This window comes from Astyanax mexicanus, chromosome 1 (genome assembly GCF_023375975.1).
Source record: "Astyanax mexicanus isolate ESR-SI-001 chromosome 1, AstMex3_surface, whole genome shotgun sequence".
Taxonomy (NCBI): Eukaryota; Metazoa; Chordata; class Actinopteri; order Characiformes; family Acestrorhamphidae; genus Astyanax; species Astyanax mexicanus.
In genome coordinates this window covers 124,436,847-124,460,879 of record NC_064408.1, presented here as the reverse complement: position 1 = coordinate 124,460,879, position 24,033 = coordinate 124,436,847, and the positions used below count along the sequence as shown (strand labels likewise).

The 24,033-nt window shown below is 36.2% G+C and overlaps 2 protein-coding genes and 3 long non-coding RNA genes across 23 annotated transcripts in view; 2 read left to right on the top strand and 3 right to left on the bottom strand.

The window, feature by feature from the left end:
* The window catches only part of LOC111197140 (NLR family CARD domain-containing protein 3-like), an 84,489-nt gene extending 78,873 nt beyond the window's left edge, over positions 1–5,616 (bottom strand). Inside the window, exon 1 of the mRNA XM_049468406.1 lies at positions 5,170–5,616. The gene's annotated coding sequence lies outside the window, so the exon portion shown is untranslated. The remainder of the gene's footprint in view (positions 1–5,169) is intronic.
* LOC125784790 (uncharacterized) overlaps positions 1–24,033 on the top strand; it is a 255,427-nt gene that overhangs the window by 134,970 nt on the left and 96,424 nt on the right. The gene's annotated exons all lie outside the window — the stretch shown is intronic.
* Positions 1–24,033, bottom strand: part of LOC125780488 (NACHT, LRR and PYD domains-containing protein 12-like) — a 543,312-nt gene that overhangs the window by 422,929 nt on the left and 96,350 nt on the right. For 6 of the 19 annotated variants that reach the window (XM_049468312.1, XM_049468307.1, XM_049468311.1 and 3 more), the window contains 2 exons: positions 22,587–22,633; positions 20,531–21,221 (listed from right to left, as the gene is read on the bottom strand). The exons of 11 other annotated variants lie outside the window; for them this stretch is intronic. In XM_049468312.1, the coding sequence (XP_049324269.1) occupies positions 20,617–21,221; positions 22,587–22,633 (652 nt within the window). In that variant the 3' untranslated portion in view covers positions 20,531–20,616. Of the gene's footprint in view, positions 1–20,530; positions 21,222–22,586; positions 22,634–24,033 lie in introns of those variants that run through there. 2 more of the 19 variants (XM_049468308.1, XM_049468309.1) reach the window with 2 other exon arrangements.
* Positions 1,719–2,098, top strand: LOC125784804 (uncharacterized). The gene is made up of 3 exons (XR_007427405.1): positions 1,719–1,789; positions 1,868–1,936; positions 2,024–2,098. It is a non-coding gene; the product is annotated as an uncharacterized LOC125784804 (long non-coding RNA).
* On the bottom strand, positions 18,006–20,504 carry LOC125784802 (uncharacterized). The gene is made up of 2 exons (XR_007427404.1): positions 18,260–20,504; positions 18,006–18,161 (listed from the first exon to the last, which is right to left on the bottom strand). It is a non-coding gene; the product is annotated as an uncharacterized LOC125784802 (long non-coding RNA).

Genomic DNA, 24,033 nt, shown 5'->3' with positions numbered 1-24,033 from the left:
ACACTCTGGAAAATTCAGTGGAATTCTGCTTTCATCCAGACCATCAAAGATGAAAACAACTTTGCGCCCATCACAAATCCTAGAGTCCAGGTCTTTGAGCTCAGGATGAAAAGTGCAGAGAAGTGTGTAAAGACTGAACTGCTCGTCTTTAATCAGGTTCAGCTCTCGGAATGGAAGCACAAACATGAAATCAACATCCTGATTGGCTGTTCCCTCTGCCCAGTCCAGAATGAACTTCTGTACGGAGACTGTTTTTCCAATACCAGCGATGCCTTTAGTCAGAACAGTTCTAAGCTCTTTTGGTCCTTTATCTTCTTTCTTTTCGTTTTGTCTGACACCATTAACGATCACAGCTGTATTGTTCACTCCTTCCATTTCTTCTTCAGGATCTTTTACAGGTCGAAAGATGTCTACGCAGTTGATTGGAGTTTCCTGTAAGTATTTGTTTGAAGTCTTCTCGATCTTTATAACCTCATGTTCTTCATTAACCCCTTCACTCTCTCCCTCTATGATGTAGAGCTGTGTGTAAATCCTGTTCAGGAGGGTTCTGTTCTCTTGTGTTTTGATTCCCTCAAATAAGCTCTCGTACCTGTTCTTCATACAGGTTTTGTGTTTCTGTATGACACTGTGAAGAACATCATCCTCTAGTTGCTTTATAGACTCCTCTGTATGTGGATGTATAGCAGGAGGTGTTTTAGATCTCTTTCTGCAGGAGGGACAGATGAAATCTCCAGTCAGACCAGTTTCATCCCAGTATCTGTTGATGCACAGTCTGCAGAAACTGTGTCCACAGGTGATAGAGACTGGATCTGTAAGAATCTGCTCACACAATCCAAACTTCGACTGATCCTGCAGTAGATTACTCTTTCCCCTGTGAAGAGAAACAAAATACTGAAGTGTCAGGTCAGTAAATTTGAGGAATAGTGTGATATAACCATATTATTTAGAAGTCATAATTTAGCATGACATAATAATGTGCCTGTAAAGAATGTGTCTGTTTTTCTGATTTTGTTAATGCTCCTGCATCAGTCACACATAATAAAATATCAAACTCATTAAGAATAATTATCTAAAACAGAGAATGATAACTGGAAAGGTCAGCAGAATTCTGATATAAACCGCATAAACATTACATTAAACACAAGATATTTAATATTATTTTGGTCAATTTAATTTCTAGCTAGTAATAATAATAATGATGGGGAAATTATTTGGTATAAAAGCAGTATCGAAGAAAGGTTGATTCTTTGTGGAACAGAGAATGTGTAAAAATAATTTCCCCCAAAGAAAGACTAAAAGAATTTGCATATTTATCGCTCTACACCAAAATATATTTAAACCACTCAAGGATCAGGAGAAAATCAATGTGTAAAGGGCAAGTCCACAAAACTGAGATCTCTAACCCTAATCATGATCATGTCATTCAACAACAGTATCTAATCAGTAACCACACAAACAAAAGATTACTTTAGAAATTGTTAATCACAAATACTACTTAAAAGTTTACTGTGCAAAACAGAAGATTTAGGCTGATTGATTAATGTGGGAATAGCCAATGCACTCTATAAAATACTTAGTTTTCTCATGTATTTGCTAGCTTTCGTCTATCTCCATATGGTTGTACTAAACAGTGAAATGGAAAATACTTTATCACTTCTGCTCTGTACAGTGTCTTAAGGAGAGGGTGACTTAATCAAATCTTACCTTTTTAATATTCCAACATTACTCAAGTCAGGAGGGTTAATTATTGAGCCGTGACTCTTCATAGATACCCAGCTGGGTTCTGGAGGTTCTGCTCCTTTACTCAAGTCAGGAGGGTTAATTATTGAGCCGTAACTCTTGATAGACACACAGCTGGGTTCTGGAGGTTCTACTCCTTTACTCAAGTCAGGAGGGTTAATTATTGAGCCGTGACTCTTGATAGATACCCAGCTGGGTTCTGGAGGTTCTGCTCCATTACTCAAGTCAGGAGGGTTAATTATTGAGCCGTGACTCTTGATAGATACCCAGCTGGGTTCTGGAGGTTCTGCTCCATTACTCAAGTCAGGAGGGTTAATTATCGAGCCGTGACTCTTCATAGATACACAGCTGGGTTCTGCTCCATTACTCAAGTCAGGAGGGTTAATTATCGAGCCGTGACTCTTCATAGATACACAGCTGGGTTCTGGAGGTTCTCCTCTGGATTTCTGCAGTCTGAACAACAAAATAAGGAGATATGAAAACAATATTTTAAGTTTAGCACGCTGTTTCCAGATCTTTCTGAGAGAATTAGGAAACTCTGAGCTTTAATAAACAGAAAGGTCTTGAAAACAGGAAGGTTTTAAATAAACAACAGATATGTTGAAACACCACTTGTAAAACAAAAGCATATATATCATACAATCACAGCCAAATATATTTTCATCACTGTAGTAACATCAGAAAATAAAAAAAGCAGAAAAATAATAATTTGCTATTATTCCGCACTCTGTAAATAGACTAACCATTGTAGTATAGCAATCAAGCAATGTTTTTTTTTTCTGTGATGAGTCACATTGGCTGAAGAAATATGTAAAAGAACAGTTAAATGTAAGAACGTTGACTCTGTCATGTTGTCTGTGTACTACACTGACCATTTAGAACAAAAATAAGAGCAGAGAACAGCCAGAGTATCTGAGAACCATAACTACCGTAAAGATATCTCCCTAAGTCCATCTCCAGATACTTTAGTGTTGCCATATGTATTGTACACAACATCATTAAGAAGTTTACAAACCACTCATTGTAGCTAACCTTCCGGAATCGATAAATAATGCCCTTTAATGTGTATTAATGATACAGCAAGAAGCAAGCTAAAATAAATCGATTGTGTCTCTTTTCTTCAAGAAGAGATATTAATTCATCACAGTTACCTACCCTGGATTATATATTTGTCCAAAACTGTCATCCTGTTGTTGTGAAGCCAAGTTACAGGACCAGTCTTCACTCTTCATGGACAAACAGCTGGTCACTGGAGAAACAGACCTCTTGATTTCCATCCTGCTAACATTAAACAAACTAAAGAAAATTAAACTTTATAACATGATCCACAACATGTGGGACAGTACTGAGTGCTAAAATCAGAACACAAACCAAGAAGTGATTTTTTTGCTTAAATGCCTCTGCCCTTGGGTGTAGATAAAATAATCATAAAGATAATTAGATTACCAGGAGATTAGCAAAAAGCACAGCAGAATATTGAAGTACATTAGACTATTAGGCTGTTCAGCTTTTTTTCATATATTCCTACTAACTATTGGTGTATTGAAGTTACTCACTTTGGATCAGAGGATCCTCCTCCATCATTGGAGTTTTGAGGCTCCATCATGGAGGCACTTCAGTGAACATGCAGATCCCTGTGAATAGATTTACAGCAATTTAAATATGGTCAGGTTTAAGTAACATTATAAGTAAGAATAATGCAAAACTGTTGGAATACTATATATATATATATGTCTTTTTTTTTAAATCACATTGCTCCAAGGTCCGTTTGCACCCCCTGCTGGTAAAACAGTGATACTACATATGACCACACCTTTTACAGAAATAACGTTTTTACCCTGTTTTCATAAATATATTTCCTTTTTTAATTTTTCCAGAATAACAAAAATGATCTCATCTTTAATTATGATTTTCCAAGTAGAATTGAAATAGAACACCATCTCTGGAAGTGCATCCGCCTTTTACATCCACTATTTTGGACTGAACAAAACTGAAAAGTTCCAAAAGACCAAATAAAGTAGGTGTGAAAGCAACTTAAATTAGCGCTGAGTTCATATCTCATATCTTAATATGCTCAAAATAAATGGTGATACACAGTATGACACAATAAAAAAAACAAAGTATAATGTTGCATTATCTGAATGTATTTATAAAATAAAGACACAGCATGCTGTACATTAAAATACTAAATATCTACCTGTACATTTATTTTATATATTTATTTATTAATTACACTTTTTTGGCGTTCCACTATTGCAATAAACCGCACTGAATTATGTTGTTTGAAATGGTAAAATAAAACTGTCATGCTGCTAATTTTCTTGTGATCTAATCTTTCTCGCAGTTGTAACTGAAGGCAGCTTTTGTAGCAGCTACAATATTACAATACAGTCATTTTTAATATCTGGTATAGAATAGCTTTGAATATAATGATATTTACAATATATTGCCAAGCCCAAACTTATGCAGGCAAACTCAATTATTTTGTTAGAAAAATTTCACTTTATGTTTATATTTTAGGTTAAGGTTTCAGTATTTTCACCTACATTTCGACATGTCTACACGATACTGTTCTGTATCTGCCCTGATTTAGGTCTGTTTCTGGCTTTCACTTTGTGATATCTTTGTGATATATTTTTTAAATAACAGTTCTATATCTGACAAACACTTAATTTATGTTCTTGTACTGTGTTTTCTAGGAGATTTTAACTAAAATTACCCTACAAGTTGGAAAAGCCCTCTGTTCAATCCAGAATCACACTACTACCAACATCCTCTATCAGCAGTAGTAAAAGCAGAAGTTAAGGTGGATTGGAAAACATTGGCAAAAAGTTGTAGATCATAAATTTACTACATTGATTTTTTTAATTAGTCTAGCAGGCTTTAGAAACTTTAATAAAATAAAAAATTGTTACTAACTTAAGATTAGCTTTTAAAAATAAATTAAACCATGCTCTTTTAAATCAGTGTCAAGTTAATATGAATTTATATCAGATCATTTAAATAATATCTAATTGCATCTTATCAGTCGTACACACAGCACTGTCCAAATTCTACCTGTAGGCACGTTTCCGTCGTGTGTAACTAAAATATGCCCATCTGCGGCAATGCTAACAATGCTAATCTGTGTCAATGCTAACAAGGCTAATTTGGGAAGTAAAATTGTTGACATATTTTGATCAGATTCGCCATAAAACACAGATAAATGATACTCAAAACAGCTGTGATTAACTCAGATGTCCTTAGATAATTGCTATTTTTTGGAAATTTAATGAAATATCAAACAATTATATGGATGTTTAACGTCGTCCACTCGGTTGTGAGGTTTGGCCCAGTACAGAAATCCGACCTCTGAAGTTAATAAACTTAAAATTAAATTAGTTTAAATTACAGGTCAATATTTTACATTCTCGTTGGTTCTGAACTTACCCAGTGAAAATAAACCGCTGTAGAATCGAGTTGGTTGAAGTTAGATCGTTTTTTTCTAAACTGCGTCACTCTTTCTTCATTCTTCTGTAATGGAGGACCAACTTACTTTCGTTTTCTCTCCCTCTCTGCTCACGAGTCTCTGTAGCCCCCTCTGTCTCTCACAGCCAATAGACAGTGAGTGGGCGGGGCCTCTGTTAGGTTTTCGCTGCTGGCAGCCAATTAAACTCATAATATTATGGAATGTTTGCATATTCATGAATCTGTACAGACAGGGAGGGTAAAACATGATTTGGGCTGGTTCTGGTTATATAACAGCCTGTTTACAGATCTGCAGAGCAGGCTGGTGATTGGCTGGGTAACAGTCAGAGTTTGGGGGTGGAGGTTCTGATATTTCTGCTGTGGGATGAAAGAGGTTGTGGGTGGATTTTTGTAGCTGGTGAAGTTCTTCAGGCAGGCTATTCTCTAAATATCACTTCACTTCATTTCTGCTTCACCAGAAGAAGGAACTTGAGTCGTGATATTATAACACAGTGGAGTAGACTGGGAACGAAAGCAACTCGCTCCGTCAGAGTACAATAACAGTGTGGGGTCAGCGGATCACTACACACCTCCAAACTTCATGTAGCTTCAGATTACAGCATGAAAAAGCAGCTGCTTTTTGTTGTCATAATCAACCTTAAGCCATTTTTAGTATACGCAATACGTATGTAGCTCATGGATCAGTGCATCTCAGTATATCCTGATAAATGTAAAAGCAAACAGTGGCAGATCCAATTTGGTCCACTGTAAATAGAACTCAAACATAAAAATAAGAACACTCAAGATAAAACTTTTTTTTTCTGTAGACTCATGAATAGTCTGTTTCACAGATATTTTTTGAAATACACAGGCAGTGAGCTAGACACACAAAAAAAGTAATTGTTAAATGAAGTGACAGCGTTCTTAAAAAAAATATATGGTTCTGTTCCTTTAGCTATTATTATTATTATTATTATTATTATTATTATTATTACTATTATTAATTATATGCAGTGGACAAATTTTAACATCATTTTACTGTAAAAAAATGTTTACCTTTTTAGTTATGAAGTGGTCTGTAAAGAACTTTGAGCTGCACTTAAGTACAAATGGTGATGTAACAATAAATAAATATTATATTTAAAATATTATTGTTATTGATTATTATTATTAAAAATAACAACAATAATAAAATTATATTATATTATTATATTAACTTAATTTGCACAGGTCTTACACACAATACTGCACTGCGCTTCATTCTACATGCTTAATACTGTACTGGCACTTTATTGCTGTGGAGACTCAACTGGAACTACTTCATCCATATCTCATACATATCGTTTCTACTGACACAGAATCAGACAACCTCCTACCAATTGATACTTGAAAGTCTGGAATAAAAACAGCTGCTGATTTAATTCCTGATGTTTAGATGCATCCATGTACATTTACATTTACATTTATGGTATTTAGCTGATGCCCTTATCCAGAGCGACTTCGACAGTGCTTCGATGTTACTTCAAATATCCAAAGCTAGTTTGTAGACTAGTGTAGCAGACTTTATTATGTTGTGGGAAAAACTACCAATGCTTTTGGTCCTCTGGGGTTGCCTTAATTCTGGGGTAGCGTTGCTGAGAGAGAGAGAGAGAGAGAGAGAGAGAGAGAGCCTGCGAGCATGGGAGTTTTTTCTACTGTTGGGGGGGGGTCGGTTGGAGTGGAGTAAAGTGGACTACTTTGTACTATTTTCTCGTTTTGTCCTTTATTAAAACCTCCAAGTAACACCACTCTGTTACATTGGTGGCAGCGGTTGGATCACCATTTATTTTTTTAAGCGAAGTTGGTCGGGTTTTATATGCATGGGCGAGGTAGTGGGAGGGAAAGTGGACCTGACTACCAAGGGCGAGTGAGAGGGGCCCATAAAAATCCTGATTTATTTATTTATTTTTTGTGATATTTTTATTATTGAATTGGGTCCTCCAATTAACTATTTATTAATTCATCTATCAAATATATTGATAACATCAACTGAGAGAATGAACTTTAGTCACAGTCCCCTCAACATATTGGACATTCTGGGGGTCCCCTCCTGGAGGAGCAAAATGGTTTAGTCTGCCCGACAGCGGCCCGGCTACAGGTGTACCGTCAGTGAGCCTAGATTTAATGACCTGGGGGTTAGAGACATCATGTGGCCCAAAAAGCAGAAATCAGGTTATCAAAAGAAGAAAGAAAGGAAGGAAAAATAAAGAAGGCAGAATGAGGGGTGGCAGCTGTTGGTAGCTTTCTTTTCCAAAGGTGAACCGAGTTCCTTAATTAATTTTATATTTATTCATAATATATATACACATAAATACACACATTATATAAAAATACACATGTCTTATACATTAAACTAGTTGCAAAAGTAAGATATGTAATTAAAAGCATTAATAAGAACTACTTAGCATTTGTTACCTGTCTCCACTCTTTTAACTATAAACTTTACCATGAAATATAATTATTAAAATCCTTCCTGCGAGTTGTTTACCGTAAGTTTAAAGGAAGTTGTTATTTTGGTTCAGTGTGCGTGTTATAGCCAATTGTCTACTAACACAGCAGAGCTGAAAATGAAACAGTGCTGAGACGTAATAAATGATTCACCTAGCAATATTTCTGCTGCATATATCCTACCCATATCACTGTAGGTGCAAGTACACACTAGTCATATATTAAGCAATAAAGCAATTAGGGGTGGGCAATATTATATCGTATACAATATATCGTGACAGAAATATCATGATATTAAAAATCCATATTGTGATAAGAGATGTTCTGTCTTAAAAGTAGTCTATTATTTACTGTGAAGCTTTAAGTGTATTTATTGTATAATTGTTTTAGTTTGCAGTTTATATGCATGCACTAAATATTCTGCAACATTTTTTGCTGCATTATATTATTTTATGCTATATTATTTATTTTGCCACAAATATATATTATACTGTTATACTATTATACTATATTCCTGAAATTAATTATTTATTTTTCTGTTTTCCTATATAGCCAAGTATATCATTATCGCAAAAATACCCTGAAATATCGTGATATTATTTTAGAGCCATATCGCCTACCCCTAAAAGCAGTTAATTATTTTTGTTTGGTAAAATCCTTAGCATTGCAGTGCTGTGCTTAAAAGCTATTTTCAACGCTCAATAAATTCATGATGTTATCAAAGCCAATGAATAATCATGTTAAATAACTGATCTCAATATTAAAAATAATCAAAAATATCAAAAGTAATTGTGATCATGATTTTTGCCATATATTTTTGCCAGAGATTGTAACTTAAAACTTTATTAACGCTTTTTTATTTTAAATACTGCTTTTTCCCTTTATTTTTGCTCACGTTCTTCATGTACTGGCATTGATAGGGGCCCACTGAAATTGCGAGTGTACAGGGCCCAGAATTTGCTGCTACGCTCCTGTTTATACGCAGTAGTCGTTTTATTTAACAGGGTAGTCAGTTCAGTAGTAACTTGAGTGAATTAGCTTTAGTCGCCAGGCAGTTAGCGTGGTAAAGCTAAAGCTAGCAGCTTTGCGGGCAGACAAGAAGAAAAAAATAAGTACCCCCAGAGGACAAAAAGCATTGGTAGTTTTTCCCACAACATAATAAAGTCTGCTACACTAGGATCAGGAGATACACAGAGCTTGATCATGTTTAGAACCCTAGGAGAATTTTTTTTATTAGTTTAGAAACTCTTTGAAAACCTGAGTCTTCAGTCGACGTTTGAAGATTGTGAGTGTCTCTGCTGTTCTGACACCCAGTGGAAGTTCATTCCACCACCTTGGTGCAGCACAGAGAAGAGTCTGCATGTTTGTTGTTTTCTGTGGGTTTTGAGGGACGGAGGTTCGAGACGAGCCGTACTGGAAGCTCTAAGAGCTCTTGGTGCAGATCTGGATTTGACCATTTCCATCAAGTATGAAGGAGCTGGTCTGTTTTTGGCTTTGTAGGCCAGAGTTAGGGTTTTGAAGCGGATGCGGGCGGCAACAGGAAGCCAGTGGAGGAAACGCAGCAAAGGAGTCACATGACTGAACTTCAGAAGATTGAAGACGAGTCGTGCTGCAGCATTCTGAATGTACACTAGACTTAAATGTTACATAGAGTAAATAAGTGAACTGAACTTCAGCCAATCCTTTCTTTTAGTAAACTTTACTTAATTTCTGCATACAATATTACCTAATTACAATTACTTAATGTATACAATATAACTCAAATAATTTATGATACATAATATATTATAATTCCTGAAATTTAAATATTTTTAGTTAAAACACACATTCAAATATTTACATAATTTAAAATAATTATTTTGTAAACAGAACAAGTCTCACCGTCTCAACACATGGATGGAATGTAGCACATTCTTTTTAGTGTACTGTTACTATTACATGCCATCCATGTGTTGTTGAGACAGTGTAATATGTGTGTTTTAACAAAAAATATTTACATGACAATATTTACATTTATCTCTACCTGTAAAAATACAACAGGGGACGATTTTACTGCTCTACTGCATAATCTCAGTGCCTGAGCTTAAATCAGGTGCAGTATTTTGAGATTGGTCGCAGATGCAGACCTATATGCTACACAGCCATAGTCAACAACTGATCTCACCATAAAAAGAAGTGAGGATCGGTCCTCCTGCATCCAAGCACTTTTGCATGTATTGGCCCAGGCAATGACCTAAAGCCTCATTGTTTTGGAGGATGAGACAATTCAACAGATAATCAGCACATCAAATTTTGATGAGCATGACATAAGCAATGGAAAATGCAAAAAAACAGCTGAAAATTGTACTCGACCAATTGCATGAATGACAAACGCATTCACAATATGAGAAACACAATAAGAAATGCAATTTTGATGTGCACAAGTGAGACGGAGATGTGGAGATTGAATGAACTGTTATGAGAACTTCAATTCTGATCTGAAAAATGTACCAAATCGACTGAGAATAACTGTAAGAACATTGAGAGCACATTTACATTTGTCCACTTTTTAAATTAATATGATTTTTCCATGTCCGTTTGGAGTTCATCCACATACCAAAACATATGACTTCCTTAACTTCCTCTATCTCCAAACCATACAATCGTACACCCAAAGAGGTTGATCTTTTGCGACTGGAAAAACACAAACCTGATTGGTTTCTGAACTTACCCAGTGAAAATAAACCGCTGTAGAATCGTGTTAATTGAAGTTAGATCGTTTTTTCCTAAACTGCGTCACTCTTTCTTCATTCTTCTGTAATGGAGGATCAACTTACTTCTGTTTTCTCTCTCTTCCTTTCTGCACAGGAGTCTCTGTAACGCCTCCTCTGTCTCTCAAAGCCAATAGACAGTGAGTGGGCGGAGCCTCTGTCAGGTTTTTGCTGCAGCCAACCAATTGCACCTCACAATATGATGTAAAGTTTGCATATTCATGAAGACAGGGAGGGTAAAACATGTTTGGGTTGGTTCTGGTTATATAACAGCCTGTTTACAGATGTGCAGAGCAGGCTGGTGATTGGCTGGGTAACAGTCAGAGTTTGGGAGTATTGGGGTTTTGGGTGGATTTTTGTAGCTGGTGAAGTTCTACAAACAGGCTGCTCTCTAAATATCCCTTCACTGTAACATTTCTGCTTCACCAGAAGAAGGAATATTAGTATTTACAACGGTTCTGCTCTGAGCTAAACGGCTTTAAAAAAGATAAATTAAGGCCTTAAATTATTGTGAAAGCCCAACAATATTTACAGTTTCCTAGACAAGCTTGGCGAACAAAGAGTTATCATTTGTTTTTGATATAAATACATATTATTTGTGTAATTGGTCTCTCTCAGGAGCTCAGTGAACTCCAGCACTGTGGTACTGTGATAGGATTCAGCACCTGTGCAACAAGTCCAGTCGTGAAATTTCACTACTCACTACTAAATATTCCACAGCCAACTGTCAGTGATATTATAACACAGTGGAAGAGACTGGGAACAACAGTGACTTACTCTGTTAGTGTAAAATAAGTCCATCACTACACACCTCCAAACTTCATGTACTCTCAAATAAATTATGAGTAAAATTTACTTTAAAAAGTTTCACATATTTCTGCTTTTGCTTTTTTTAAGTAAATTTAATTTCAGATAAACCTAACTTGACTATACTATATTATACTTTAGTCTAAAAATAATGTATTACAGGCCATCCAGGTGTTGAGACTTTATGTAATGTGTGTGTTTTAACTAAAATATAAACATTTCAGTAATTATAATATATTATAATTTATAAAATAAATTATTTGAGTAATATTGTATGAATTAGGTAATTGTAATTAGGTAATTTTGTATGCAGAAATTAAGTAAAGTTTACTAAAAAAAGGATTGACTTAAGTTCTGTTCATTAATTTACTCTATCTAACATTTAAGTCTTGAAACCGAGTGGAAGTTACTTAAATTTATCTGAAAACGTCAGTGTATTATTTCTATTATTAAATTTGTTAGAATTGTAACTCCCTCATTCACATCTGTATATGGTACATTCAGGTGGACAGCATACCTTTGGGCTTTTTTTCAGCTACAGCTGATTACAGTACATACAGATACTTGAAAGCTGTAAGAAAATTAAAAAAAGAAATAGAATAAGATTAAATAAAATATAAAATTAAATAATAATACCAGGATATAATATAGCTATACAATTTAAACAGATAAACTATAAGGTAGTTAACAATTTTCTTACGTCTTGTACTTGTGAGTATCTGTATATAAGCTGCTGGAACGCTTAGATTGAACTCCTTAGGGTTTTTAGGTGTTATTTTATTTTAATAATATAATCAGCTGTAGCTGAATTACCAAATGTATGCTGTTCACCTGAATGTACATTTTGAATATCTATGAAACAATTGCATTCAAAATAAAAATAAGTTTATTATAATTTATATAATTTAAAAGCCTGAAAGGGTTATTTAAGTAGTTTGGGTAAATAAATCCTGAGTTAATTCTCTATAATTCATGTAGGTCTGGGTTAATACTGGAGAACTACAGACTCACTGAGTTTCATACCACAGTCATACCCAGGGCCGGATTAAAAGAATGGGCTGAAAGGGCTGCAGGCCCGGGCCTCGCCACTAGGGTTCGCTGAATGTCAAATGACAAAAATTAATTAAAAAAACGACCTGTAAAGTTGATCAAATATTGTCAAATATAAAGAATAGGTTGAGGTTTTGGTGAGCTGTTTCAATGATTTGAAACTGAAACTAACTGAAACTGAAACTTTTATTTTTATAAACTTTGATTGTGTTTTAAATGAGTTTTTATTTTATATTAATAATTGTTTTATTCATTTGAATTTTTTTTATTATTTTATTGATTAAATTATTTTTTTCTTCATGAGATATACATTCTGTATTTTTTATGTATAAATTGTATCCATTTTAATGATTTTTAAAGTGTCCTATTTTTCCTTTTTTGTGTATATATTTTATTCATCTATAGTAAATGTCAGTTTTTAGTTATTTCTAATCAACCCCCGCCCCCAAGGATATCATCCTTCGCGTTGTTTCCCTGTAAACATCGTCATCTGCCAATTAAAGAGACATCGCCCAACCCTAAATTGAATTGAAATTATGTTACCAGTTCACTTTAAACGGTAGTCTGTTATAGATTGGTACTGTGTACGCTGTCGCTGATGTGTCAGTGTGTTTGTGTGAGTTCATGCGTCAGAACATGATATAAAGGGCCTAATCCTGGTGCAACCGAGCTTATTAGGGTTCGCTTAATACTTTATAATTAATAAAATAAAACGCACTCAGACCCAATGAGGGAAAATAGCCGTCACACTTTATTTTTCTCTTCTTCTCTCCTTTTTTTCTCTCTCTCTGCCCTACAGCTACCCCAGCAGTACATTCAGTGTACATACACATTCCATAACTCAATATTCCTTAAAGTCGGTTACACTGGTAATTAGCCCCGTGCCTCAGAAAGTGTTAATCTGGCACTGGTCATACCTGAGGTAAAATGAAGTAATAAAAACAAATATCCCTTTAAAACACCTTTAAAATCAGGTCTAAAGTGTGAATACAGTGTAAAACTGTGTTTATAAAGCCACAGGTGTAAATCTAATGAATGATACGCTGATATATTGCGGTTACCAGTTTAACAGAAAGTGTTAAATCTGATATTAAATTAGCATGTTAGCTAGCTGAATTCGCTCAGTTTTTCACTATTTTACACTTTTTACCTTAATTTGTGAGGAAAAATGTAGCAGATAATCCTGTACTGAACTGATTATCGGTATATTTAGCAGGAGAAATCGAGTTAAATGAAATTAGCCCGTAGTTAACTTACTTTTTCAGCCTGTGGAGTTTCAGCCTCAGACTCTTCCCGAGCAAAGAGGTAAAGAGGAAAAAAGGCGGGAAACGGAGTCACGGAGGAGAGAGCCGCTTTAATACTACACACACGTATATATATACATATATATATATATATATATATATATATATATATATATATATATATATATATATATATATTTATATATATTTATATATATATATATATATGAGCACATCATCTTATTTTATTATACTTTTATTTTATTAAATAAACATATTTTAAATGGCATATATATAGTGTATTATTTGCTTCTACAGCTCTGTTTCAACCCTTTAATCATTTAAATAAATTAAAACGCATAAAGTAATGTTTTACACCATATAACTAGTTCTGACCTGATTTCTGGAACAAAATTTTAATAACAGTTAGGATACATCTTAATTTTAATAATTTTTCATTATTATTTCTATCGTATATCATTTTCTAAGTTTGCTAAATATTTGGCCAGTAACCCCCTAGCAGTACCACTACAGTCCAGTAGAGGTCAGCAGCTCACATGTGTAAAAACACCGCTTTATAACGAGGAATTTGCCATTACATTATGACCTGGTTATTACTAATTTTTAGGTTTGTTGAGTGTGTTGTGGACAGAAGTGTACATTTATTCCTACTCCTGTGGCAGAACTTCACCAGACTGAGGTTTTTGGTTAGGCTGAAGGCCTGTTTGTTCACCATGTCCGCTTTTTCCAACCTATGAAAATCTACTGGCAGGTGTGGGTTACAGTGAGTAAAAGAAAAAAATTGAACACCCTGCAACTTCACAAGTTCTCCCACTCATGGAGAGATCTGAAAGTTTCACTGTGCATGTCCACTGTGAGAGACATAATCTCAAAATAAATCTGGAAATCACAATGCATTTTTTTAATATAATGTGTTTGTTTTACTGCTGCAAAGAAGTATTTGAACACCTGCCAATCAGCAAAAAATCTGGCCCTCAAAGACCCATTAGTACACCTCTAAAAAGTCCACCTTCACTTAATTTATTATTATTTATTATTCTAAATTAGAAGCACCTGTTTGAGGTTGTTAGCTGCATATAGACACCTGCCCCCCCCTCACAATCAGTAAGATTCCAACTACTAACATGGCTAAGACCAAAGAGCTGTCCAAAGACACCAGAGACAAAATTGTAGACCTTCACAAGGCTGGTAAGAGCTACGGGGTTATTGCCAAGCAGCTTGGTGAAAAAAGATCAACTGTTGGAGCAATTATTAGAAAATAGATGAAGCTTAGCATGACTGTCAATCTCCCACAAACACAGAAGATTCTCCTGCTTAAATCAGTACATATCCCATCTTAAGTTTGCCCATGATCATTTGGATGATCCAGAGGAGTCATGGGGGAAAGTTCTGTGGTCAGATGAGGACAAAATAGATCTTTTTGGTGTTAATTCCACTTGGAATTTGTAGGACGAAGAATGATGAGTGCCATCCCAAAAACACCATCCCTACTGTGAAGCATGGGGGTGGAAGCATCATGCTATGGGGTGTTTTTCTGCACATGGGACAGGACAACTTCACTGTATTAAGGAAAGGATAAGCAGGGCCATCTTTTGCGAGATTTGGGGGAACAACCTTCTTCCCTCAGTTAGAGCATTGAAGATGGGTGGTGGCTGGGTCTTCCAACATGACCATGACCATGGCCCAATCGAGGCATCCAGTGAGCTCCACAGCCGCCATCTCCCTGTCTCTAGTCTGGTGGAGCAGAGCAGTGTGCTCTTTTCCGCCGCCCCTCTCGAGTCTCTGTGTGTGTTTCTCACCACAAGGCACGCGGTTTGTTTACTTTCTCTCCCGCGCTGTTTCTCCCCTCTCTGGTGGAGCAGCGTTTAAATCCACAAGCACCTCAGTTCAGTTTTGTTTTCTTTGGAAGCTCTTTTGTTCAGTTACTCCTTCACCTCGGTTTATAAGAGGTAGCTGCACTTCCTCTGCGATCTTTGTTTACGTTTTCTCCCCCTCTCTCTCACTCACGCTCGGCGCGAGGTTTGTTTTCCACCCGTTTTCGTTGCTCCGCCCGTTAGAGCATTGGACTGCGGCCGCGACAGCCTGGGTTCGATCCCCGCATGGAGCGGGGTTTAATAAGGACATATATATATATATATACATATAATATTATTATATAATATTATATATCCTATTAATATATATTTACGATTATATATTATTATTTCCCTTTTTTCTTGGGTTTGCCTGCTTTGAGATCTACTGCTCTGCACTTGGATTCTACATCCTTCTGGGCTGGAGAGCTACTGCTCCCCACCCCATTACAAACCCTATAGAAAATCTTCAGAGGGAGCTCAAACTCTGTGTTTCTTATGTATGTAGATAAGCTATTTAGGCTATTAAAACTATTTTATTGATTACCAGTCATTTTTTAATAAATGGCATTTAAATATATATACTTTTATTTTTACAATAAAAAAACAAGTGTTGAAGGTTAATGTTTTTTATTTGTTTTTTTGGTATTAACACGTCCTCAGCACATAAACAATGTAGCAATAATAAAAGCTCCATAATAATAAAATCAAAAATAAGACAAAAGCAACAAAGAATAATAATCTGAAATATAGGAATAAAGAAACCCATACAAATGTTAAACACATTCACAAAGGACACAAAATAATCTAGCTTATAAAAAATATATAAATTATAGGAATAAAGAAGTACATTTAACCTCTTAAGCTCCAAGCCTATTTTTACCATTTTCTGCCTGAAATTACATACTCACATTTGAAGGCTTATCACTCCAATATTAAATTATTTAGAGTCAATTCTATGAATTAATATTACTTAGAAGCCTTTACACAATTCATTTAAGGCATTTTAATTATTCAATTGAACATGTAATGGCCAAAATATGGTAAAAACCAGGAAAATTTTTAGGCACTTTTCAGATTTTCTATTAATTTTTTTTATTTTCAGACACATAAAATGAACTATTTATTTGGAACAAGGGTTTTTACTATAATGTGTTTACAATCATCATATATAATTTTAAACTGCTACCTATTACTGGTTAGAAGTTATAGTGATTTGAACCAGTAATGATCTTTTCTTTCTCCAAAGGAGTGGAAACTTTATAAGAATAAAAAATACCACTTTTATAACTCATTTTGCAGTAAACTGGGTTTTTTGTGTGGTCTACTCATATACAAACAGAAATCCGCACTGTCTCTTTAAGAGCGGTTGTTCTGCTGAGTGGAAAGTCTATTAGAGAAAGTTTCTATGGCCAAGCATCTCTCTTCCTTAGCCTTTCAGCTGGCCGAACTCGCCACCTGATTGGCTGAGAGACCTCATTCTCATACCGTCATGTCCAGTAGGCTCCGCCCTGTCTGGCTGTGGGCCAGAATCGGAGCAGCGTCGAATAAAATGCTTTTAATTCGTAATTAAAGTTAAGATTCCGTCTCACATTATTTCTCGCGCGGGGTGGATATAACTGTGGATTATAGGAGACTGGATCGATGGATTTTCTTGAGTCTGGGCTCTTTTTGAAGGTAAGAGAGTGGGGGACGCGCTGGTGGGTGTTGGGGGGGGGGGGGAGTGACTGGTACAGGACCAAACCTGTGCATTTTTCAACTCTGAACACGCTCTTTCAGCTCTAATTCAGGGGCCGTAACTAAAACGGAGCACAGTTTCGGAATCCGGAGAGCCAGACGGTTCGAATGGTGTATAACATGTCCGCATTCGATCAAATATGGACGTCCGATAAACGGAAATATGAAAATTATGATTTAATATTTTCATAACCAAGGCATATTTCGCCCTAAATGTTTAATTTCTGAAAGGAGATACAGCTAAATAGGCTAGATAACTGAAAAGCAGAGATTCTAAGCTTTAAAATTGTACCCACTAAACAAAGAGACGTTGAAACGACGTCTTTTCTAGGTCATTTTTGCACGTCCAATTTTGGTCTCCTGAAGGTGCAGACTGTGACGCCAGACGACGTCTTTTTCTGACGTCTTCTGCACGTCCAGTATTGACTTCCCCCAGACCTCCGGATAAGGGCTAATTCTAGTTTAATTTAAGTCGTTGTGGACGTCTTTTCTATGTGAAATTTACATGTATACGTTTTATAGACCAACTACTTTGAGGCTCCCTGCATAACTGTAGTGCCATTTCAGACGGTGGCAACTGTTCCATTGTTACAGCTTCAACAGATAACTGGAAACGCATACAAAGCTAAAGCAAACGATTAGGTTCACAACCTTCTGGAACTAGTTATGCACGTTAGTTATACACAATATGCTTTACAAATAAATTGCATTTCAACCCTCTCACTTTTTCCAAAACATGTCAACCTGCAAAGAACCAGTAAAAGCAAGGAATAAATTAATTACCCCCATCTTACCACTATTGATTTTAAATGGACCCTTTCTGTTTGGGGAAACATTAATATAATAATAAAAATAATGAGTAAATCTCATTTGGGGTTAATGCCTTTATTTTACATCAACATAACATACACCTTAGATTCACACCATAACAATTTCACTAAACATTTACCTTCCCTTAAAACTATTACAGCTTTACATTACACCTTCCCTTAACAATATTATACCTTCCCTCAACACTATTACACCTTTAACATTACACCTTCCCTCAAAACTATTACACCATTACACCTTCCCTTAACAATATTATACCTTCCCTTTAAACTATTACACCATTACATTATACCTTCCATCAACACTATTACACCTTTAACATTACACCTTCCCTTAACAATATTATACCTTCCCTTAACACTATTACACCTTTCCACTACACCTTCCCTTAACAATATTACACCTTCCCTCAAAACTATTACACCTTTAACATTACACCTTCCCTTAACAATATTACACCTTCCCTCAAAACTATTACACCTTTACATTACACCTTCCCTTAACAATATTATACCTTCTCTTAACACTATTACACATTTAACATTACCCCTTCCCTCAACACTAGTACACCTTCCCTCAACACTATCACACCTTTCCACTACACCTTCCCTTAACACCATTACAACTTTACATTACACCTTTCCATTACACCTTCCCTTAACATCATTATACTTTCATTAAGATTCTAGGTCCAGAGAGACAGCGGTGTGTCCTCCAGGTCTTTGTGGTGCATGTTTGAGATGCTCCGAAGTACACATCTGTATGAAGTCCTAGGTGCCTGTCCCGTCACATTTCATGACTCCATCTGCACAAGTAGAAAAAGACAAATTAGAAATCTCAGCTAAGCTAGCTAACGCTAAGCTAACGGCGGGAATACACATTTAACACCTGACGAGAATTATCCTGCCGTTTTAATTCTCACACATCATATTAAGCTATTTAATTTATTTTTGTCCCACAACAAACTATTTTAAATTGCCTTATTTATGTAATATTAACAAACTTACTTCTTCATGCTATGGCTTAGCTAACGCTAAGCTAACAATAAGCTAACGCTAAGTTAAAGGCGGGAATACACAATTAACACCTGACGAGAATTATCGTGCTGTTTTAATTCTCACACATCATATTAAGCTATTTTAATAATTTTCTTCCCACAACAAACTATTTTAAATTGCCTTATTTATGTAATATTAACATAAACTTACTTCTTCACACTATGGCTTAGCTAACGCTAAGCTAACGGTGGGAATACACATTTAACACCTGACGAGAATTATCCTGCCGTTTTAATTCTCACACATCATATTAAGCTATTTTAATAATTTTCTTCCCACAACAAACTATTTAAATTGCCTTATTTATGTAATATTAACATAAACTTACTTCTTCACGCTATTCAGAATGCACTTGATATTGCCCCCAGTTGCCTAGGTTAATTGTGGGCGCCACAAACTTATATAACTTAAGGCTAGCTTAGCGAATTTAGCCAAAGACGGTTCTTTGATTTAGCTTAGATTGGCTTATCAGCCTAGCTCTGGTTAGTGCATTGACTTAATGACCGGACAATGCTTCTATGTTAAAGCTTCGGTTACAGTAAATATTATTGGCAATACGGTCGTTCTCAAAAGTAATTCCAATTCCATTTTAAGCTACTGTTTAGCTATCGTTAGCTAGCTAGCTAGTTAGCTAACTGCCTGGGAAGAGAGGCAACGTCAGCAGGTTCAGATGATTTAAGACCACAGAGCTAAAACAACTAACACTACAAATACACTAACTTATACATATCGTCTTACCTTATAGCATAGTGGCAGCTGAGTCCAGTCCGGAGCTGAGCTGAGCGAGCTGAACTGAGCTACTGCAGCAGCCAAAAAATGTTCAGCGGGTTTTTGCCTCAGCAAGAGTGGAGTTTATGATGACGTGCGGTCTCAGCAAATCAGAGTGGCATTGACTGGTTGAAATCAACTTAACAATTTTCCACATAAATTGCATTTCCAAATAAAAATAAAAACATACGTAAATAAATACCTACATTCATTAATTAATTAAATAGATCAAAAATATAATACTGAAATAAATATTTAGAAATAAATGATGCTTAATCATAAATAATCTATATTCATAGTGATTAACAATATTGATAACAACAATGTTGACATACATTTAAAAATAAATATATTCTTAAATAACGTTAATTTCCTGCACCTGTATTAGACGTCCCCATGACGTCCAAAAAAGTGACCTAGTCCGACGTTCAAATGTTTAACTGCATATTGACGTCCAAGTGGGGTCATAGTTAGACGTCCAAATAGTGGACCTAGTTTGCACGTCGTGTAGACGTACAGAATTGGTCTTGGACCGACCGACGCAATATAGACATGATCTGCACGTCCATAAGACGTCTAATGTTTAGTGGGTATATTGGGTGTCTATATTGAACCTATAACTATTCATAAACACAGCCAGATATTAAATATCATATGGGCATGTTAAGAGGTTAATTACAATAAATAAGTGTGATAAACTGTAGACAGATAAATCAGTTTGAACATGTTTTTAGTTAAGATTAGAAATTATTTATACAGATTGTGTTCCTAATTCCTCTTAACCCCCCAACACACACACTCACACACACACACTGTTACATGGTTATTCTATTTTACACAAAGTCACTGAAGAGTGAGGACCAACCCCAATCCCTGCATAGAGGGGCTGAGTGAAGGTGGTGTAGAAAGTGTGTAAGTGTGTGAGAGTGTGTGAGGGTGTTTGTGAGTGTGTGTCTGTGGGTGAGGGTGTCTTTGTGTGAGAGTGTGTGGGGGACTGTGAGACGCTGTAGAAGGACAGAGTGCCGGCGGGACAGTCCACATACACTCCTACTCTCCTACAGCCGGAGGGAGAACGGGGGAGATCAGTGCTGTTTTTATCGTGATCAACAAAGTAACAGTCCTGAGAGTAGAACAGTCTCCAGGAGTTTCTATTCAATCCAAATCGACATTCGTATCCGTTTCCTTTCCTGCTGATGGTTTTATAACTCATAGCTACATCAACTTCTCCTCCTTCGTTCCACTCAGCCTCCCAGTAACAGCGTCCAGTAACACTCTCTCTACTCAGAACCTGCGGATACTGATTAAACCTCTCTGGATGATCAGGATACGGCTGCTCCTCTCTCCATCCCCTCTTCACCGTCCTGTTATCCTCACTCATGGACAGAAAGCGCATTGCTGTGTTTGGATCCAGTGTGAAATCACAGCCGTCTGAACACAAGAACACACATTACACACATGTGCGTTTATGTCTGTATGAGTATGAATATGTGTGTATGTTTGTGTGAGTTTGTGTTTGAGATTGATTGTGTTCGTTTGTGTGAGTGTCTATGAGTATGTTTGTGTGAGTGTGTGTGCTTGTGTGAGTGTGTATCTTTGTGTGTGTATGTTTGTGTTTGCATGTTTGTGTCAGTGTGTTTTGTGTGAGTGTGTTTATTTGTGTATGTGTGTTTTGTGTGTGTGTGTGTATGCTGGCGAGTGTGTATGCTTGTAAAACTGTGCATGCTTGCATACAGGGCCGGATTGGGACAAAAAATCTGCCATTTTTGGTTTAGACCAGCCCCTCATAATTAGCGGAGCACAACCAACTTGTAATTTATGTATGTGGGGTTACAGAGAAGCATAATGTATCATCAGCATATGAAATATAAGAAGTTTAGAAAAAGAGAGAGACAGTCAGAGGGCGAGCGAGTGAGGGAGAAAAAGAGAGAGAGAGAGCGAGCAAGAGACAGAGAAAAAAGGGAGAGAGTGAGAAAAAGAGAGAGATAGTCAGAGAGAGAGAGAGCGCGTGCGATTAAGCGAGCAAGGGAGAGAGAGAGAGAGAGAGAGCACGAGCGCCGGACCCTGTGTGCACTCTCCGGTGCACTGTTTCCAGTCGCCCATGTGCTCAGAACTAAACCAAGCAGAGAAAGGGGTGTGGCCGCTTTCTTTCTATATTCTGATTGGTTCAGTCCACTGTCTATATTAAATACAGCAGATTACCAGTCCAGCCCTGCTTGCATAAGTGTGTAGGAGTGTATGTGTGTGTATGTTTGTGTATGTATGTATCCTTACTTATCTTAAGTTATTTAACTGAGCTGATTATATTTGTCGCCTCGCTCTGAACTCAGGCACAGCGCATTTAGACTGATTTTCTCTTGGTTGAATAACAGTAAAGATGGTAGTGTGTTTTATACCATTGCTTTGCTGTTTGAAATACACATGATCCAACGTTAAAACTTTTTTTTTTTTTTCAAACAGAGGCAATGCCATGCCACACATGCTGTAGAGCGCTGGAGGACATTTTTTCACTAATGTATTAATATATTTTATATTTTAATAAATGTGACCTGGTGATAAGAAACGAACGCTAGCATATTGCTTTATAAATCTGTGTATTTCACTTTTTTATTTAAATTAGCATAATTGATGGGCAGTGCAGACAAGAGTTGCTTGGAGTGTGCAGTGCACATGATGATCCAGACCTGTGTGTTTATGTGAGTGTGTGTGTATGAGTGTGTGTGTGTGTGTGTATGTTTTTGGAAGTGTTAATGCTTGTGTGAATGTTTGTGTGAGTGTGTGTTTATGTTAACTTACATTTCTTCATTCCTGGTTTCATTCTGATTTCCCCTCCATATTCCATTCTAAACACACACAGACACACACACACAGACACACACACACACACACACACACAGAAAGAGAAAACAGTGTAAACGTAAGTCTCTCCCTCGTTCTATCTATATTTGCCTTCTTCTCAATCTCTTTTTCCCAGATTTTGAAAATTTGAGAAATTTAAATGTTTCTAATCATTGAATTTTATTATGAGACAAAGGCATCCTAGATAATCAGAAAAGATTTTAAATGATCGTTCCATCTACCACAAGAAAACTAACAGAAAGAGCTTTCTCAAATCATCTTCAAACTAAGAATCTTACCCAAACTCCTGCTGGGCTTTAGCTGACTCTTCAGTCAAGCTTAAAAAAAACATTTAACACGTGTAGAACTTTCCTGAACCTGAACTCTAGAAAGACTAACATTCCCAGAAGCAACCTGAACAAATTTCCTTTTGAATTCAGCAAGGAAGAAAAACACTGAGACCGAACATTAAACATCAGGGCATAATTTAGATAAACAACACTTTGTCTTTAAATGTAATGCATTTCAAATGTATTTTAATTTGTAAAATACAGAAGCTGTGTACATTGTTAATTCAGATCTATGAGTGCAGCAATCCTTTTCTTTACATGCAGCCTCTCCTTTCTAACATACTGCTGAAATATATTCATTTTATTTCATATTTAAAAAGCTAAAACACAGCAGCAGCTTTAGAAAAGGCTCTTTAAAACACTCAGTCTTATGCTTTATTTCTAGATTAGTCTAGCTGAACCTAATAACCTGTATTTTCCTATTTGACTAATTACAGTTTCACATTACACAACTTTTTGCAAGGTCAGTTGTTGTGCTTTTCACACTACACGATTGTGCTGTAATCACAAGTCCTAAAGTTGTTGAGAATTTCACTGTACGAGACTGATCAGCAACACAGGGTCACAAAAAAAGTTTATCAGGAGAACACACCATGAGAACTATGCCAAGTCAGAGAATGTCATAGAAGAGAATACATACTTGAAAAAACAATAAATGGGTTCATATGAAGCAACTAAACAAAATCAGAGTTTATAAATGTCTGATCAATGTTACACTGAAATATGTACTTCTATCATCAACACAGAACTATATCAAATGGTTCAGCACTGCAGACATATTGTAAGCCTTCATCTCCAGCATCAGATCACCAACCAATCAGGGGTGGGTTTCCCGAAAGCTTCGTAACGCTAAGAACTTTGTTAACTGGTACTTAAGATTGATCGTTAATTAAAGAGTGTTTCCCAAACCAGTGCGTAACTAAAGTACTACGTAAACTCGCTCACAGATTAACGAGTGCCCTCACCCAGTCGTTATTCTTAAGAGCTTCTTAAGGGGATCTCGACTTGCAATTCAGCACCTTAAACACCAGGGACCGCCAATTTTGAGGAAGAAA